The 19,982-nt window shown below is 41.0% G+C and overlaps 1 protein-coding gene across 7 annotated transcripts in view; it reads right to left on the bottom strand.

Annotated features, from left to right (window-relative positions):
- The window catches only part of ARVCF (ARVCF delta catenin family member), a 429,897-nt gene that overhangs the window by 185,639 nt on the left and 224,276 nt on the right, over window positions 1-19,982 (bottom strand). Inside the window, exon 2 of one of the 7 annotated variants that reach the window (XM_039504867.1) lies at window positions 19,362-19,508. The exons of 5 other annotated variants lie outside the window; for them this stretch is intronic. Coding sequence is in view for 1 of the 2 variants with exons in the window: in XM_039504860.1 (XP_039360794.1) it covers window positions 19,014-19,034 (21 nt within the window). In the remaining variant the exon portion in view is untranslated. One more of the 7 variants, XM_039504860.1, reaches the window with a different exon arrangement.

The raw sequence follows: 19,982 nt of genomic DNA, 5'->3' as shown, positions 1-19,982 counted from the left end.
TTTTCTTGGAACTATTTTGTCCTTCCCTAAAAAAAGGAGACCTTGTTTAGGGGCCTGATCCCAGGAAGTGCTGCACTCAAAACTTTCTGCAGCTGCCAAGGGCTCAACACCTCTCAGAATCAATCTCTAGACTGAAGTAGCAGTATCATCAAAATGTGTGCAACTGAAAGACGCTCTCTCACTCTCTCTCTGAAAAGCAGATGTAGGCGGATCCCAATGCAATTCCTTCTCCTCTAAGCTGCCATGCATGAAAAGAGGAGGAGTTCTGCACTGCCTTCTAGCTATCTCCCCAATCTGTATAGGGGACAGAGACAGCTCAGATACTAGGCTTTGTAGGGTGACCAGACAGCAAGTGTGAAAAATCGGGACAGGGGATCGGACAGTAATAGGAGCCTATATAAGAAAAAGACCCCAAAATTGGGACTGTCCCTATAAAATCGGGACATCTGGTCACCCTAGGCTGTTGTCACGTGAGGATGAAGTGTAGGAGGGAAGTGCTGGTGTGATCACAACTTAATACCTAGGTCTGATTTATAGCTATGGTTTCAGATATTTTTAAGGGCCCCCGAGGCTTTTGAGCATGTGGTTACAGAAATATACATTCTTACCTGTACATGGAACACTGCTCTGAGGGCGGGGGGGAGGGATTTCATCTCAGCGGGCACTGGGTTTAAATCCACTATCTTTATGCCCCAACTGGAGTTGAAGTAGAAGTGGTGAATTTCACCTCAAGGACACTAACACACTTCAGATTGGTTTCCGCCTAGATTCACAGTTCGCACAGCAGGACATCCCTTTACAGATGAAGTGTTATATCTGCATCCTGCAGCATAGGAGGCTGAACAGTCTCTATTATTCATTCCCAGTTTTTGTCATTTGAGCAGCACAAAAAACTAGCTGTCCCAACAGAATATGTCCAAAACCTAAAATCCTCTAAAAACTGTACTAAAAATAAATGGTAAGCCTATTTAAACTAATCGGAGCATGTGGCAACGCAGAATCACACAAAACAAAGAATGCAGCACAGTTAGCCTGCAAGCCGCCACAGATCTAAAATCATGTTGACCGTGAACAATAGATACTGTTTGACTGTACAATAAGCTGCATGTAATAATGTTCTTCCAGGTTATTCACTTATAAGAACCCTGGGGGCGGGAATGACCACCCTTCCCCTCAAACAAACAAAAAATATATACATAGGGATGCATCCCCTGACTTTACTGTACATGCCTAAGAGAGGTAGGTAGGGGTGTGTGTGTGTGTGTGTGTGTGTGTGTGTGTGTGTGTGTGTGTGTCACACACACACACCCCCTCTAACATTTACTATATTTAATTTAAAAACAGACCAAACTTAAAATGTGTTACTATTTCGGCAATATATGCAGGTTCTGAAGCCATAAGGCTTCTGGAAGAACTATACCAGTATGAGTAAGATGGAGCACACGAAGAATAGAAGTTTAAAACAGAACTTGTGACACCTGCCTCAGCCTAGAACCTAAAGCAGCAAGGGTCCTGCTTTGAAGCTGGGCAAAACAAGCATGCCTGAACTTTACTTGTTTATAAAGCCCTGTGCTCCCTAGACATTCTGTGCAATGATAAACATTAAACTACAACAAAACCAGGTTTTAAACCCAGCACCTTAAAATTAAAAAAGATAAAGCCAATTAGCTGATACAAAAGCAGGTTGAAAACTGGAAACGGGGAGCAAGGTAATAGACTTATTTAGATTTGTCCCTTGTGGCTATCATAAACTGTAGGCACCTTCCATAACCTATAAAGAAATACAGCCAAGGACATAAAGCTTTAGACAGGCAGTGTGACTTCCTTCATCTTCCAAAACCAAAACAGCAACTATTAGATATGGGACCAACACGGACCATGGTTTTTAATCAGCCCCCCAGAAGGGGAAAAGAGTGTTCAGGTGCTTCATTGTTACAGACTGAATTCAGGGAACAGGGAGTTACACAGTATCCACCACAAAGGCATGAGTCACTTGACTCCTTCATGGAGGCAGATATAGTGGGTGGTATTCTGAGTGAAGGTACCTGACAGGATGAGACTCATGGAGGTCCTAGGCTCTGGCTAGGATTTAAAACAAGGACTGCCTGCTTATGGGACAGCCAGCCATTTGAAAGAAGAGCCACGCTCACCATTGCACTGCCAATCAACCACTTGGAATACTGCATTTAGTGGCATTGGTTCTTTGTTATGGCTGCTCCATTGGCTAGGATAATAGAAGGCAGAGTTGTGTCTTACGCCACTCTTACTCATACATCCTATAATCTGATAAAGAACTTCCCCCGTGCCTCCAAGTTTCCTTTCCTCTTTTTTCTCCCCTTAAACTCTCAACAGTGGGGCTACTTCCCCACACTGTGCTACCTGTCTGAAAAACAGCTTCAATTTCTGTCATGAGAATTCTTTATGAGGGAATCTACATTAAGACTTCAGGGGCACATGCTCTATGAAATGGGTAGCCAGCAGGGAAGCATGCTACCTTGGGTTCTGTTTTCTTGATCCATCTTCCTCTACCATATCAAGAGGAGACATTTAAAAAACACAGATACAAATCCTATTTATGCCTGGGAGGGGGAAAAAAAATCACTTAATTCTAACTGGAGTTCACTATGTCATGACCTCTAGCTGTCATTTCCTATTTAGTCTACCCATGTCACCATTGATCCATCTTTCCGGAAGCTGTAGGTGGCAGGGAACTTAACTGAAGAAGACTCCAATTACTGTCCTTAATGCTACGTCTCTCCCTTAACAAACCACTTGCACAGTAGTGTAATTGTCTAAACAAAAACACTAAAGAGGTTATCACACTTTGTACAACATAACACATCCATTTTACAAAGCTTTGAGAGCCCTTTAAGAATCTATTCTCAAAAGCTCTGCATACTAGCACTTTGATATTAGTAAAATATTGTAATATGGGACTGCTAGTTTGAGCAATCTTGGGAATAATTTTAAACAATTAAAATGCTGGGGTCTTCCTAGGTTATCAAAACAGGACTGGAGACTGGCCTGAGTCAATAAAATACAGTTCTAGACTTTCTCAAATTTCCAGGGTGTTCAGATCTGAAATTTTGGTTTAACCCCAAGGTGGACAACTACAGTTCAGATGTAGATCAAATTGTAATATTCAGAAGTATTGAGAGAGAGAGAGAGAGAGAGTGCGCGCATCCATCTTTAAACAGTTTAAAATAAATGAGCCAATAAATGCAAAGTTGTTGTTTAAGCAAAAAGCTCCTATTATGTGTGTGTCTCCCCCCCCCCACAGCAACTACAAAGAATACTGTATCATAATTTATCACTCACAGGACATAGTGTGGGCAAGAGACCATATGACAAGGCTTAAGGAAAGTGACTGGGATAATCCTGTTCAAAGAAACTAAGTTATTGCTGTTCTTTGACTGGGGTAATAAACACTTTGTAAAACTCTACATGGAACTGCAAGCGCCTGTATCACCCCTAATTTCTGCTGCTACTATTCTGGTTTAGTTATAGTTTATAAACTTGAATCAAGTGCAGAAGAGGAAACGAAACAGGTGTTATTGCCAGAACAAGCTGTTGAAAAGGTGCAACCCTGATGTCATATATATTTTTTTGGCTATAAAAGTATTTAAATATTCTATCTTTTAAACCTCCACAATTCCATGAGTCCCTGCCACCAGCCGCAGCAGAAAAAAGCTTTCATTACTTTAGGGTTGAAGCAAGCTGAAATCCCAAGAGATAACCAGCTTACAACTAAGTCTACACACTTGTAAGGTTGTTAGAAAGGACTTTGAAGTAAAAAATGGAATCTCAGTTAAAATTGGCAGGTAAATATATATTCCTGAAGCACACAAGCACCCACATTTCAGAGCAGGAGTTCCAAAACTTCAAAACTAAACAAAAAACCCACTTGTCAATTTGTACTGTAAGTACAAGGGACTGCTGAGGTTTCATAAGGGAAGGTTGCATTCTGGGATATGTCAATTAAAATTAAGAATGAAATAACTCTGTGCAATGGTGCTGAATGGCACACTCTCTCAAGAGACCACAAACCCAAAACTGAGATTTCAAATCTGTAATCTTACATTTATATTCTTAACTCTTCATTTTCCAACAAATTGATTTATCAGCACGAGTCATAATTCCCTCTGTCACTTCAATCCCTCCACTACATTCCAAAACAGGTTATAATGATATTCATATTTGCCAGCCAGAAGGGCTAGATTCTAATTTCACTTCTGCAAGCATAAATCAGGAGTACACTAGCACAAAGGGTTGAAAGGTACACGAGGTACAAAATCACTCCAAATGACATCAGAATTGGACCCAAAATCTTTCTGTCTAGAAATTGAATACACTTTGCAATTCACAATAGTTCAATTCAGTCCTTTGTTATAACCAGGGCTTTGGAGCTGTGCTCCGGCTCTACTCCAGCTCCAGGCAAAAACCTGCAGCTCCATTGCTCTGGAGCTGCTCTGTGCTCCAGCTCCACTCCAAAGCCCTGGTTAGAACTAAAGTTACATAAATAAGGGGAGTGTGCAGATAGGTTTTTGAACTAGTACTCTAGGAGTATTTGTTATTATTAGGAGACCAATACCCCATTTTGCTAGGTATGTACAGACACAGAATAAAAAGATAGATTGGAAACTCTTGGGGGCAGGGACTAAGTATAACACAAGAGACAAAAAGATGGATAGAGACAGATGTGCGAAAACAAGTGAAAAGTGAGACTGTATTGGTCAGTATAACAGGTAGTGGTCTCTGCACATCAATAATCTGACCATTGTCAAGTTTTTTGCAAGCATCACAGCAAAGGAGAGAGTTTTAGGGAGGATGAGTTAGTTATGTGAATGTTTATGGGGAGCAAACCTCCCAAACACATGGGACAGCATGGGAGAAAATATGAAGGTGCCTGTTCAAATATTGAACAGATGGGTGGTGGAGGCTGGCAGCATGAACCAACTGGAGGTGAGCATCAAAGATGATAGGTAGAATGGGGACTGAATGAAGAGCTTTAAAAGTAAAAACAAGCAGTTTATGTTTGATGCTATGAAGAGGAGGGAGCCGGTGGAGGGATTCAGAGAGAATGATGACTGTCAAAGCGACGAGCTAGGAAAATGATCTTTGCAGTAGCATTCAGAATACATACAAGTGGTATTGACAAGCAAGATTGCATTTGTCAAGGCCAGAGAGAAGCATGCTGCAGTAACTGAAACATGAGATCATGAGCGCTTTAGCTGTGTGGATGGATAAGGCCATATCTTAGGGTAGCTGGGAGGTGTGATTATGAGCCTGGGTAGACATACATGTGCTAGTTCTGCTTAACCTAGCAACTAAAAATAGCAATGCGTCCAAGGCAGCATGGAAGGTGGCTCAGACCAGCTGCCAGATTACATATGCAGGGTGGTGGCGTCAAGTGGTAGTGTACACAGACAGATAGCCCGAGCTGCTATACATGCCACTTTGGCCACAATGCTATTTTTACAGCTAGTTCAAGCAGAGCTAGAGCGTTTGTGTCTACCCAAGCTCAGAAACATACCTCCCAGATGCTGTGTAGACATTCCCTTAGAGATCTTATGCAGAAAGAAGATTTGAACATAGCCTAGATGGTAGTACCTAAGGAGAGGTCTGAGTCAAAGGTTACAGGCCTGAGTGACAGACAGGATAGTGGTTTTGTCCACAGTGAATCAAGAAAGGAGGTCATGGGAAGATTAGGAGCTCTGCTGAGCTTGAGCTGGCAGCTAGACATCCACAAGGAGATGTCACAGAGACAGGCTGAAATTTTAGCTTGGACCAGAGACAGATCTGAAGTAGAGAGGTAAATCTGTAACATCAACATAACATGGTACTTGTTTTGTGTTTGCAGTTGAGCTTGCCCAGAGAGAAGGTGTAGAGAGGAAAAAGAAGGGGCCCCAAGGACACAGCTCTGTGAAACCCGCATGGAAAGTTGGTGGGCAAGGAGGATGAAGAGGATCCCAAAGAACACACAGAAGGAGCAATTAGAGAGGTAGGAGGAGACCCAGGGGAGGACAGAGTGATGGAAGCAAAGGGAGGACAAGATTTTAAGAAGGAGCACATGGTCAGCTATGTCACAGGCGGCTGACAGGTCAAGGAGGATGAGGATGGAGTACTGGTTCTGAGCTTTAGCTTGAAGGAGACTTTGGTGAGAGCAGTTTCAATGGAGTGCAAGGGGCAGAAGCCAGACTGGAAAGCATCTAGGAACTCCAACTCTATACGGTGATTGTTGACACTGTATTCAATGAGCTTAGAGATGGAAAGGAAAAGGAAGACAAAGCAGTAGATGGAGAGGCAACTGGGGTCAGGGATAGGTTTTTTTTTGGAAGGTGTTTGTTTTAAGATGGGAGAGACTAGAGCATGTATGTATTTGAGAAGAAGAGCTAGAGGAGGGTGAGAGGTTAAGGAGAAGAGTAAGGGAGGGGATGACAGTGGGCACGGGGGCGGGAATCAAGAGGTGGGATGGATGGGATCGAGTCACTGGGGTTAGCAAAGGTGTTAAGAGAAGGGGAGCAGATGAGAAATGTCTGTCTGTGATGGGAGAAAGAGGAGAGTTGTAGGAGGGAAAAGGGGGAAAGAGCACAGCAACATGAAGATGTGGTCTTTCTTCTTAAGTATAAACACCACTTGAGTAGAGGACATGTTCTGATGACATTTACGAACAGTAGTTTGGTACAAAACACAGAAGTGCCAGGGCAAATATATTGCAGCTGCATTCCTATGCATGAGAAACTGCTATCTGAAGTGCCAGGATTGAAATCCCCCTTGTTAACAATTTGAATACTTATACAGAAACCCAAGGAAACATCAACACACTGTCATTAATGAATTTTTATTGTCACAACAAGCATGTTGGGCACAAAACTATCATCTATATTTTACATATGGGAAATTAGGCCCAGGGTAAGTTAAGTGATGTCCAAAAATTTTTAGAAGTCTGTGGCTGTGCCAGGAATTGAATCCACATTACCTAAGTCCTAGGCTAGTACCTTCACCAGTTTGATTACATGTCTTTCTAAAAGATACATTCCAGCTCAACCAGACATTCTGAGCTTGATGCAGGAACCACCTGGTGAAATCCTATGGCCTGTGTTATTCAGGATGTCAGATCAGATGATCAAAATGTCCCTTCTGGTCTTGATCTAAGAATCTCTGAACCACAAGATCATCCTTCCTCTGTAGATGAAAATTGCCCATTATGGACTTCTGTGTCCCAGAAATACACATTATGGTACATTTTAGAAGAGTTATTTACCCATTAAGAAAAACTTAGAGAACCATACTGATCAAATCGAACAATTGTTATCAACAGCATGTGCTTGGTCTGAAGCTTTTTTATTTCAATAAAGTTGCACGTCTCTCTCTCAGCTGAATGTGGCCCAGAACAGTACACAATATCTTTAGGTTAACTCACTGAAACATCAGTAGCTGCCAATATAAACAAACCTGAGAACAAATGCTCTTAAAAGATAGACACATTGATATGGTCAGAATAAAGAAAGGAGCATTGTAGGAGGCTCCTCTTAAACAACTGAAGTGAATTTCTCACACTAACCCAACATTTTGTATGGTTGCTGCTAGAATTTAAACCATACAGAGAGAGTTGGTTTAACTGGGACTAGAACATGTCAATGGTTAACATACTTTGCCCAGCAACAGTCAGCCTTCACCAGCTTGCACTGTACCGCACACAATGTACAGGTGTGTGTGCACACGCGCCATATCAGCTTAGTGCAATGGTCAAGACCTCATTCAAAACAGGTACCTCCAGCAGCACAATGCTCTCCTAACACCAGACTACGGCAATTGTTCATTACTTCCACTGATAATTTTCTGCTCATTTGAAAATGACTACTCCACACTTGCCTACAACGGGAAATTGAAAAGTCTGAGATTTTACTTTTGCTCAACCCTACATATTTATCCTTCCCTTCTTTCTCTCGGGCAGTGGGAAAAAAAGCGAACCTGGAGAATATTTGGGCTCCAGAACTGTCCTCTTTGCAGCCTGCTTCCAAATCACTCCATTTTCCCCTCTAATTTTATTCAGTATAACTTTCATGGTTATTGCAGCTGTGGCTTCTGACAGCCCTGAGATGTTGGAGGCATTCCAGAAGACCTCAGAAATCACCCAAAAGCCTGAAGTTAAACAGGAATGTCAGAGCCTTTTTTTTTTTTAAATGGCAAAGCGTGCGCTGTATACATATACTTGAGGAATTAGACATACTTACGTGAAAACCCAGAACCAAGGTCACTGCATGGGATTATTCTGGATACATAGGCCCAATTCTGATCTCTGTTATATACGATCATATAAATGACCCTCCAAATGGGAAACAAGTTTGTAATTCATTAGGGGTCTGGTGTGAGATAGGACAGCTCAGTTTGTTTATGTACGGCAGAGCCCTGAGATGCAAATGAAGTTCCCATGCATGCTCAGGATTATTCTGGTATTCAAAACGTAAACTTTTATAGAAATTAGTAAATTTTGCATCTTTAGCCATTTAAATTTTTTCTTGAGGATGTGATTGCCAAGGGAATTTACAGTTGTCACTTTCAGGCACATCAATACCTGGGCCTTAGCTGGCTTGTTTTCTGATGCACTTAAAGAAGTAAACCGTAAGTACAGACAAAGATGAGAGCTTTACAGACTTGAATGAAATGGAGTTATGCAGTTAAAGAGCTTAGTAAAGGCTACTGACAGCATGTTAAATGTTTTTAAGTAGCTGCAGAGAAGAATTTGAAAGGGAAGTTGGTATAAAGCTATAGTTCCCACTGTATTGAGTTACATCTACTCTATGTATTAAACAATAGATGGCTGAGGGTGAAACACATTCTATCTTTGATCTAGACAGAAGGAAGCACAAACTTGTTTATAAATTGGTTATACAGGTGGCTGCATTTTTTTTTAATTATCCCCTTTATGAACCTTTATTCCCCATTAGCAGAGCATGTTCTAATTCCATAAATTGAAATGGTGGCCTTTTATTTTTTAGGGTGTTAGAACTTCATCTGTGTAAATTTAGTCCTGTATAGTCCTCTCCACCCCTTGACACCCCCCCCATCCCGGGGTAGGGAAAAGTTATTAGGATTTTGCAAAATCCTCTAGGGAAGTTGCCTCCATAACAACCATTATACTCAGTTCTGTTTTCCTTAACTAAAGTGGGAGTTTAGGGTCCCCAAGGAATGCAGTTCCGCTTCTACTTGTACATTCCTTTCTTGCCCACATGAAAATGCTCCTATCACCACATTTAAGAAAATGAATATTACTAACACTGATGTCAGCATAGACTTCTGTTCGGACCTAGCTCAGGCCCTGATTCAACAAGTTACTGAACTGCATGCTTAGTTAGGGCACGTGAATAGTCCCATTGAAGTCAATGGAGCTACTTACAAACTCAGAGTTCACTGAGTGTTTAAAGTATTTTACTGACTTGTCATAAGTGTGCTGTCTGTCTTAATGCTTCTTGCTAACAGAGCCATTCTCCCATTGCTCTATAAACTTTAAATCAGGGGAAGAACACTATCTTTGTAACTTGGTTTAGAATACGCTCTATTGTTGGCCTGAATTCCAGATGTGCTCAGCACCTGTGAAAAACTTGCCATATTCTTTGGGACATCAGTGATGCCCATTTTGGTGATCTTCTCCCCCCTGCCCCATTTCTAAATCTCTTATGAACCACAGATGAGGTTTTCATCAGCCTTTCTTCCAAGCCCAGCTTCTTTTATAGATTATATATTAATATGCAGCTTATGTACATGATATTTTTAATAAGGGCAACAGTAATACATACTATTTCTTCCTCCTTTTCTAGGATTTTAAGTATTGCACCACAGTACTAAACGCTGTATAAGGATATAGCGGCTGTAAGTAGTATTTCTGGGGTTTTTTGTTTGTAAATAAAATATGGCAATATTGCTACTAATTATAGAATTTTACTCTGATGTCCATAAATTAATTCAGATCCTCAGCTGGCGTCAGGTGGCACCTAAAACTTCCCCATTAACCCCAGTATTTTACAGTTGATTTTTGATAACATTAGTGAATTGTATTTCACTGCAATAAAATGGAATTGTATTTTGTACATTATAATTTCAAAAACAATTCAGCTTTATCAGTTCACTTTAGTGTTGATTGGTTGGTGTGTTATCATAGAGTAGCTGTTTCTGTTGAGTTGATAATATTTGAAATTGCTGGAATGCAGCCAAAGAAATTCTTTACCCGGTACTTCCTTATCACCTTTTTCTTTTATTGCTGCCAGTTCTTATAAAATGCAGTCATAAATCAGTATTTGAGAAGAAAGGGGCTTCATATCTCATGAGCGCTGCATGAGCCCTGAACGCTCGTGAAAGAGAGATGATTGGACTTCATGGGTGAGATATTCCGCTCTATTGGGTGCTTCAGTTTGCTCATTCACTGCTTTTCATGTTTTTGTATTTGGGAAAAGAATATGAACTGTAGATGTAAGCACCTCCAGAAATTAGTTATTAGATAATATACTGTACCTAATCAGCAGAAAAATGTATCTTCCCTACATTAATAGGTGGCATAATGGCAGTATTTAAAATGTTCCTTCCAAAACTTGTAAATGCAGTCAATATGACTGTAAGTCAAGACACTGTGCTCTTAAGCCTAAATTCCCTCCATGATAGCTTCAAAAGACTTTTGCTTGGTTCACATGCTGTACAAGTCTTTGCAGGAGGAGTCTGAAGTGGAGCCAATGGTCAGAAATTCTAGTGAACTTTTGGAGATGGTCATCTCTCTTCCCCTGGACCCCCCAAATTGTGTGAGGAAGTTGACACTTTTTTTTTTTAAATTAAATCGGTTTATGTGCTGTCATCTATTAACAACAGCATATTGACTATGAAGCTAAGCACATTAAGAGCTTCCGGGATGCATTTCAGAAGAGATCACACATATAAAGCTGTCTTGCGTTAGAAGCCTTTCCCTGCTGTCTAGCACTGACTAGGTAACTTCGTGTATATTTAATAAAGTAGATTGGCATCTGTAAGAAAGACCCAGTCTTGTTATTTAAAGCACTTCTGAAGACATTTGGAGATCACGATGATGCAACCATGTAAGAACCAGAATAGAATTACTACTTGGTGGTGGCCATTCAAATATCCACAAAAGTACAATAAAATATTTTCTGTGAACAAGTTGGTAAGAGAATGGACTGAGAAGATATTATTTACAATCTTGTAAAAGTTCACATTAATATTGGTAAATGTATGCATTAAGAGGAACACAACTGCATTTTATATTTGTCCTTCGCAGTTTCATCTTATCTGGGTTGTTTGTCCCCTCCCCCTCCCCAAATTCTGTTGTATTTCCAGGGGCTAAACTGCATCTTGGTCAAGGCTACACATTTATCTTGTATTTTATTATGTGATCCTATCGCATCCCATTTCTCTGCTCTTTACTGTTCAACTTTTCATCAGTCACTGACAGTCCTGACACCAGCTAGTGGCACAGCAGTTCCAGTGCTGTGTATTACAGCACACAGCTGGCAGCTTTTAAGGGTAGTAAGCCTGCTTCTGAGGTACAATATGCTTTTTATCAGGTTATTTCTGGAGGGGAGAAACATTTGTAATTACATCAAAAACACCAGCCATCGATCACTTTTTACAACAGGAACTAGCAAAAAGGCCTTCTTTGAATGACAGATAGGAAATATGAAGAAAAATGACGACTTTTTTTTTTACTGAAAGAGTAAAAGGAGCAAGGGAATTCTAATTCTGTTTATTAGGTATCAGAAATGACCTTCATATTGTACAGTATCCATGGTTTAGTGCTTTTAATTTTCACATTTTTTTTTACTTAATGTTTTTTTCAATCAGCTTGGTAAAAACATTAACGTGGTAGAGGGAATTCTATATTTACATAAATTCCTGCCTGAAGACATTATGAAGGGTTTAATCTGCAGGAACTGAAGGGTTTTTTGTTTGTTTTAAAGGAAGAGCTCTTCTGCCACATAGGCAACTAAATAAAGGCCAGATTTTCAGAAGAGCGCTATACGCTCCCAATGTGATACTTAATCAGATTTTTCAAAAGAGTGCTGAGCACTTTTGGAAATCCTGCTACTTAGTTTGGTGCCAAGATAGGAAAAATCTGGGTCCAAGTCGCTTTAAATCTGGCATAACTTGCGTTTGATCTCTAGTATGGTTTTCTCCCCATGCCCCCTCCTCCTCTCTCTTTTTTTTTTTTTTTTTTTTTTAAACTGAGGCTCAGCAGCCAATTTTTTTTTCTTGGGGGTGGATGGGAATGATATTGCATGAGATGAGATTCTTCTTTTCATTTTTTTCCAGTAGCAAATGTGACTTTTTTAAAACTCTAGCTAAATAATGCCAACACAAAATTTAAGACCCACATAAAATATAATCTTTCTGCTTTGCTGTCTATACCAGAGGCATGACAAATATTGTATAAAATTTCCTGAGTCTGGCTCCAGTCCAAAGACTTTCCAGAAAAAGAAACATTGATAAAATCATCATCATCTGCCATGTACAACAAAGATAGCTACAGAAAGACTTGCATCCACAGTGGCTCGAATGTGTATATAATAAAAATTATATACTTAAATGTGTGGGTGTGTTTCTAAAATTACTGCTCTTTAAGCTTTCTTGTGTCCAAAGACACTTGGCTTAAGAGCATTTTGTGGATACTGTTTTGGCAGCTGGAACCACAAAATTGTTTACAAAAGACTCGGGTTCTTCCACCTCCTTTCCCACCCCTTCCTGTTTTTAAAATAGAACGTTTGAGGGAATTTTACTCCTCCCTGAGATATTTGAAATCTAAGGGTTATTTATTTATTTTAAAGAAAATAGACTCAAACTGAGTTTCTTATGGGCATAAGCTATAGATAATTTAAAACTTCTGAGATTCTTACTCTTTTCAAGTAGAGTTAGGGACATAAAAGTGACATTAAAAACATTGTATGCAATGTTTCTGGTTCCTCAATGGCTTCCCAAGCTTGTTTTCTTAGAATACCAAAGAGAAACATGATATTTTTTCCCCTCCTCATAACTTTGTACTTCATGCTCTGGTAACCAAAATCAAGTTGTTTTCTGATTCATGCTGTGCATCGTAATCAGCAGTAAAGTTTTGGGAATTAGGGTGGTGGGGGTTTTTAAGTTATGGAATATAATGCAGCAGGCTCGCTCGGATTCTATCTGCTGATGGTAGTGAAAATGTGGACTGTCATAACTCCACTAACTGCAGTTGCACCAAAGATTACAATGGTCACATCTTGACCACCAGTAGACATGAAAGATTCCCGGGGATTCTTAAGAGTAGAGGGTTGCCTTCAAGTGCTGACCAGTTACACTGTGGTAACTGTTTCAAGTGCCATTGGTGGCACTGGTCATGACACAGACAAATGACAGATTGACACAGGGATGGATCTGAGTGGCAGGTCATAACTTTATAACTTAACAATGGGAAGGGACACATATGCTCACCCCTTCCCAGATCAGGCATTTAACTGGGTCCAGGATGAGATGACAGAACTCCCACCACATAACCAATACCTCAGGACAGAGCCCCTTTGGTCTACCCCTGGGACTAAGCTCAGCTTACTTCTGAACCCCCTCACCTTCCCTCCCACCAGGAGAGAAGTGGATACCAAGGAGGATCTAGGTCTGCGTAAGCTTCAAGACTCCCCTTGTCATTACAGGAACAAGGTGCACCAGTGAAACCCCAGGTCTTCTTCACCCTTGGGACCTAGCCCTGTTAGCATTTATCTGTGCCTGACACCCGCCTAAAGTTAATATAGGAATATTTAGCTAGTAGTATCTCCTGATGTTAGACTTCCTATTCCTACTCCTTTGTCTAACTGTGCCCCCACAACCCACCAGACCTCTACCAGTTTGGCGCAAAGAAAAAAAATCCCTTCCTGATCCCAAAACAGGTGATCAGTCAAACCCACAGCTCAAGATACTACCAGTACGAGAGGGAGGGAGGGAACAGCTGTGGGGCAAGTCAAAAGGACCCCCAGGAAAACTTTAAATTGGGAAGGAGGAAGCATAAGGGCCAATCAGCACCGCTATTCCCTGCCAGGCAGCCAGTGGAAGGTGAAGAAAACCCCTCTTTTACCTGTTTCAGAGGTAACCAGAAGGCACCCAGCATTTCTGGGTTCATGAGCTCTCCCTTTCCCCCAGGCTTATTAGGCATTTGGCTTCATTGCTGCTAGTCCCATCAAACATTCTCAAGGCCCTGTACTCGGTTAAATAGCTGCCACATTCCATATCAGAGGCAGCAGCGTTTCATTGGTGGGTAAAGTGCTTCCTGTATAGACCTTTCCTACACACACTCAAAATATTGTGTTAACGAATTAAGGTTGAAAGTGTTTTTCAATGAACTCTTCTTGTCCCCTCAAAGTTTTCCAAAATCTACAGGTTGAAAAGTCTGGGGATGAACAGTTAAAGGACACAACCAGTTCCCACAGCTATGTATTTAAATCACCATCATCCCACTTGTGCAACTTTAACTTTGCCCCATAATACTTGGGAAAAAAAAATGCAAAGGTCAAAACAAGTTATTATGAGGGCAAAGTTAAGATTTCTTGGACTGAATAAGTCAGGCGGGAGATAGGAAAGAATAGCCATTTTCAAACATATAAAAAGCAACATTTAAACTCTTTAACGCCTTCTTCAGTGCACTGTTCTTCGGAAGAGCTAACCAAACCAAACATACACTTGGAGTTTCTAGGTCACACCCTTTTGAAAATCTGATGCACCAAAAAGACTTAGGAACACTCCAGAGAAAGAAAAGGAGGGGAAAATTTTAAAAATAGCTATGTCCTGAAACTTATTTTCTTATTTATAATCAAAATTCTGGGAAAACTTTACTATGAAATAAATGGTCTCTGCAAAGTTTCAGGGTGGTTTCTTTTAGGGGAAAAAAAGAAGAGTAGGGGTATTAAAAAGTAAGGCTATAATTGGAAGTTACCGTCTATCTTTACTGCAAAGTTGCTACCACCAACTTATTGCTGTTACCTATACCTACATTAATCCCGCTTCATACGTGTTAGGCATTATGGACTTTGCTATCCCAAAAGTTATCAACTGTCCAGGATACAATACTTCATAGAAAACTCTTTAAAAACAACAAATCTTATTTATAAAAGCACCTCCTTCTTCAGTACCCATGCACACTTATTTGTATTACCATAGTGCCTAGGAGCTTTTTACAGGACCTTGTTGGCATATTCCTATCCCTTTCTCCAGCTATGTTAACACTATTTAATGACAACAATCACTGCTAACAGCAGATCCAGCATTCACTACAGTCCAAATCCTAAGGTTTTACCTGAATAAAAACTAACCTCAGCAAGTCCTGTGTAATTAAGGACCTCAAGATTTGGCTTTAATAGATATTGAAATTGTTTTTTTAGGCACCATCTACTCTGGGATGTTAAACCCATTTACGTGGGAGTGTTCAATGTAGAGAAAAGCAAACCATGGTTAAATGTGCATGCTAGCCTAGATAAGGATCTATGCTAGAAATTCAACCCCCTTTCTAGCTTTGTCCACACTGGCCAAATCAAGCCAGAAAGCAATTTAGTCAGAAAGATGTTTACAATGAGTTTAAAAACAAAAAGCACCTAACTCAGACTGTGTTTCCGGTAACATTTTCTTTCAAAACTTCCCACTATTTGTCCAGATCCATAGCCAACAGCGCTATGCCAACAGGCCACCAGCATTGTAACCGCTACATCATCCAACCCTGCTCAGAGCAGGTTTAAGTTACATGGCAATTGAAGTGCTGGTGAATGTCAATGGCCTAGCTACAGTAGCTCGCACACCAATACCACCAACTGTGGAGCTCAATCAGCGTACGAGCAGCGCTGGTAAGTCGGAAGGAAAAAGGCTAGTGAAATAAATGTCTAAAAACTCAATCTACTTCAGGCTGTTACCCAACAAAGGGGCGTTAGGTTTACTCAGAAGAAGAAAATAAAATTCTGCCTTCTCATGAATTCTATCAGAGTCACTGGCTTCTGAAATTGGACAGTCTGATGTGATTGATGCCTGTGATAAGAGCATCAGCAGAATGTCTATTTGCTGAGGCAGAAAGAAGAGGCCCGAATGGGATTGTGGCAAAAGAAACTATGGGCTGGTCTACACTACCACTGAAGTCAATGTAACTTATGGAGCTCAGGGGTGTAAAAAAGAGACACACCCCTGAACGAAGTAAGTTACATCATAGCACATCTTGACCAGACGCGCTACAGGGGTGCAGCTGTGCCAATGTAGTGCAGTAATGTAACCTTGCCCTATGATTCTCTCTCCCTCCGCTACCACCTCCTCCTCTACTGAGGATGAATACAGCAGACAGTAAAACAATTGCAGCCACAGGGAATTGTGAATTTTTATATTTGGCCTGAAGTTAGGGTCTGATCCAGTGTTTGGAGCCAGTGATAGGCCTGAAGCAACATCCCATACCAAGATTTCAAATCTGAGCCTGAATAGCATATCACTGCAATGGCCAAAGAAACTCTTCACTCAAACACTCACAAAGCCTTGGAGCTTTGAAAACTAGATCTAAACTTTATCAATTTCAGACTCCATATTACTTTAAAGCACTTTACAGGGTTAATTCCAAGATGCAAACTTTGATGAGGACTTAAAACAGGGGATCTGACCCTGGCCAACTCAACAGGAAACAGTGAGGGGTGGGTGAGCCCATGGACAACCGTAAGAGCTGAAAAACCAATGCTGGCAAGCATGCCATATTACTAGGAAGTTCTGGAGGTCTTCTTTCTACATTCAACATTGAAAAAGGACCCCCTCCCATATACATTTCATCTGACATTGTTTCCCTGTGGATAAGGCTGCTGTCACCCCAAATTTGTAGACAGCTGACAGCACTTCATAGAGGTGAGAGGATGGTTGAAGGGTAGTGCTGGTCTCTAACAATGGATTTGAGATCCATGGGTTTTTGGCAGGGTTTCAGCTGTTGTGTTGTTAAAGTTTTAGTCATATTACTGGGCAAACATTTGTCTGAAAAATTTGAATTGCTATTCGGCCAGTGAAAATGCAAGCCAAGTGTAACCATGTACTTTTAAAATAAACCAAAAACTATTAGTTCACTTAAAGCAATTAGGACCCAGATCTGAGCTTAGTTACGCCAGCGTATACCAGGCGTAACTCCGGGATATACAAGATTAGAGCCTGGACCCTAGTTTAGAGTTGGTGCCCTTTCCGAGCTGTATCCTCTGTATAGTCAAGATACCTCATGTGACTGCAGTATGTTTTTACATATAAAAGGCCTGTCTATTCTTGCCACTTGGCATATGCCTATTTTGACTCCCCCCCCACCCCACCCTCTAATTATTTTATCTTCTTCTTTGGTCTAATCTCAATTTTTTGCCTGTATTTGTTTTGTAGATTGGCCTTTTATCTCTGAATCTAGTTTTAATTTAAGATTTGTTTTCCTTTAATAATCTCAATTTCTATATTCTCTGCAACTGCACAATAAGTTACTTTGACAACAAGCAGTTCAGGAACCACCACCATTCTTAAAATAACGAGCCCTCTAATACCCAACTACAGTATCACCTGCAAGTTACACTGCAAAGTGACCTCAATCAACCCAGCATCCACGTTCCGTCCAAAAAGAAGGGCAGGGGAAATAAAACGTATCTATCCTAAACATGCACAGGCTCGCCTAAAATAGAGGCCATAATACTATCTTATTCTGATACTGAAAACAGATTTACATGGAGAAATTAACTGAAATATTCTACTGATGCACTTAAGGCTAATATTCCATTCCCTTCTGTGTTCTGTCTCCCGCACTGCCCATCCAGGAGCACACAAGTCTGTTCATCTCATGTGTGTCTTTTTGGTAGTTAGCATTCTGCTCCTGACCTCCAGCTTTTTCCTCCCAGTGGAAAAATATCCAAGGAGACAGGTTTCTGTTGCTAACTTTGCGTACATCAACAACCAATCACATGTAATTCGACAGCCACAATAGTTTCAGGTCAAGCAGTATAAAAAGGTAAACCACCATGCTTTCCTCTCTGAAAAGTCCACAGGTGGTGTAGAACACAAGAAATACAGACAAGGAAGCACCTAAACATGATAGGAATCCTACCATCTCTAGCAGAAAGGTCAATGGCTGCAAGAACCATCTGTATATCACTAATTATTCAAGGATTCCCACAAAGCACAGGAAAAAGAGTGACTTTTTTATACCCTGGTTGCTTTGAGAAATCCAATTCAACGGTGTTACTAAGATGCATGGACAACTTCCAGCTGAGATAATCAAAGCAAGCTGAATCACCACCACTTGGAACATGCTAGCCCATATTAACGCACATGAGTGTCATCTGCAGGTTTTTGCTCTTCTTATTCCAGAAAAGCAGAAGTCTACATGATCTTTATTTAATTTGCAAATGCTTTGCCCTGCAATGCCCCATGACACTCCAAGGTAAGGTAGAATGTTTGAGTTTTTCCACAATAGTTCCACAACATTTTCTAACATTATGGGCCAGAGGGATTTGTTTAAACCAACTTCACTCTTTATTTTTGATACTGAATGTACCAGAAGGTTGTGTTAAAACAAAAGAGAAAGCAAAGGAATGCAGAGTGGAGAACAAACCTTTAACAATGGCAGAGGTTTGTTTTTGTTTGTTTGGGGGTTTTTTTGGGGGGGGGACTTGGGGGGGTAAATAAAGAACACTGTTTCTAGCTATTCAGCACCAAAGAGTGCCCTGGATTTACTGAACCTTGTTGAAGGTCAAAAGTAAACAATAGCTTGCTTTTGGGGGAGGTTCAACAGTTAACACAAGAGACAAAAGCAAAATCTCTCTTCAATAGCCCGTTAGAAAAGCAGCTTGGATTTCTGCTCTAACCCTCTGATTTAAAAAGATAAACCCCAAACCTCCTCCCCTCTCTACCAGACAGACACTCTAACAAGCCAAACAAACATACATGCATAAATACAGAAGATTTTTAGAGGACCTGTGGGAGGAAGAGGAAAGCAATGCAAGTTTTGCACTAACCTGTTTGAGTTCTGCGGGCATTCATGAAAGGTGGCAGTTTTACAGTCCCTACTAGGCAAAGATCCGGATTATGGCAGGCTCTTTGTGGATCCAGATCTTTGGTTTGACAGCCCTGTTCACTTGCCTTCCGAGCCTCTTTTCTGAATGACCCCCCCACGCATACACACGCCTTTTGTAATCTGATCGATTGCAGTGAGGCTGCCGAGAAACTCTCAATCTACACACACAGCCGATCCAGAGAAGAGAACCCACAATCAAAGTTGCTCTGAAGAAAAACTGGTGATAGTAGGAGAGGAGGGGCTTCTTCGGATGGTTGATTTCTCTCCCAATCCCCTGGAGAAAGCAAACCTGATCTCCGCGTGCTGCTGCTCCTACTCTTCCTACCGCAGCTCCCAGTCTCTGGGACCTCAGTCCTCTTTGGGGGCGGAAACTGACAGACAGTCACAGCTGGAATCTCCAATAAAGCAGCACTAGCCACACCCAGCAAGCAGCAGCCTGAGAGAGTGAGACACAGACTGGAGCCAGCGTAAAACACCATGGGGGGGGCTTGCGTTTGTACTGCTGGGATCCTGCATGCTGTTCTTCCGAGCGCCACAACCTTACAGAAAAAGCCGGCTTCCCTCTCTTACTAGAGAGGGATCGTGGCAGTTTGAAATCTTTAATCTAATCAGTTTTTCATAAAACAGTTACAAGTAGTTTCAGGTGCTGCGCCTGCCTGCAAGCGGCCCTCGCCAGTGTTTTTATTTAACGGTCACATTTTCCTAATTTAAAGTGTCCCTCTCTCTCTCCCCCCCCTCCCCACTTTGCAATGGTTAGACACTAACTGGAGTAACCGCACGAAGTTACCCATTCAAAAATCCCACCCACACCCTATTTTTCCTTCTATTTTTTTCTCGGTTATTTTAAGAGGTTACTTGCAAGAAGAATAAATACAAGTTGTTTCCAGACAGGAGGGAGATTGTTAAAGTT

This window comes from Mauremys reevesii, linkage group 18, assembly GCF_016161935.1.
Source record: "Mauremys reevesii isolate NIE-2019 linkage group 18, ASM1616193v1, whole genome shotgun sequence".
NCBI classification, from domain to species: Eukaryota; Metazoa; Chordata; order Testudines; family Geoemydidae; genus Mauremys; species Mauremys reevesii.
The sequence above is the reverse complement of the archived record's forward strand: the minus strand, read 5'-3'. Positions and strand labels throughout refer to the sequence as shown.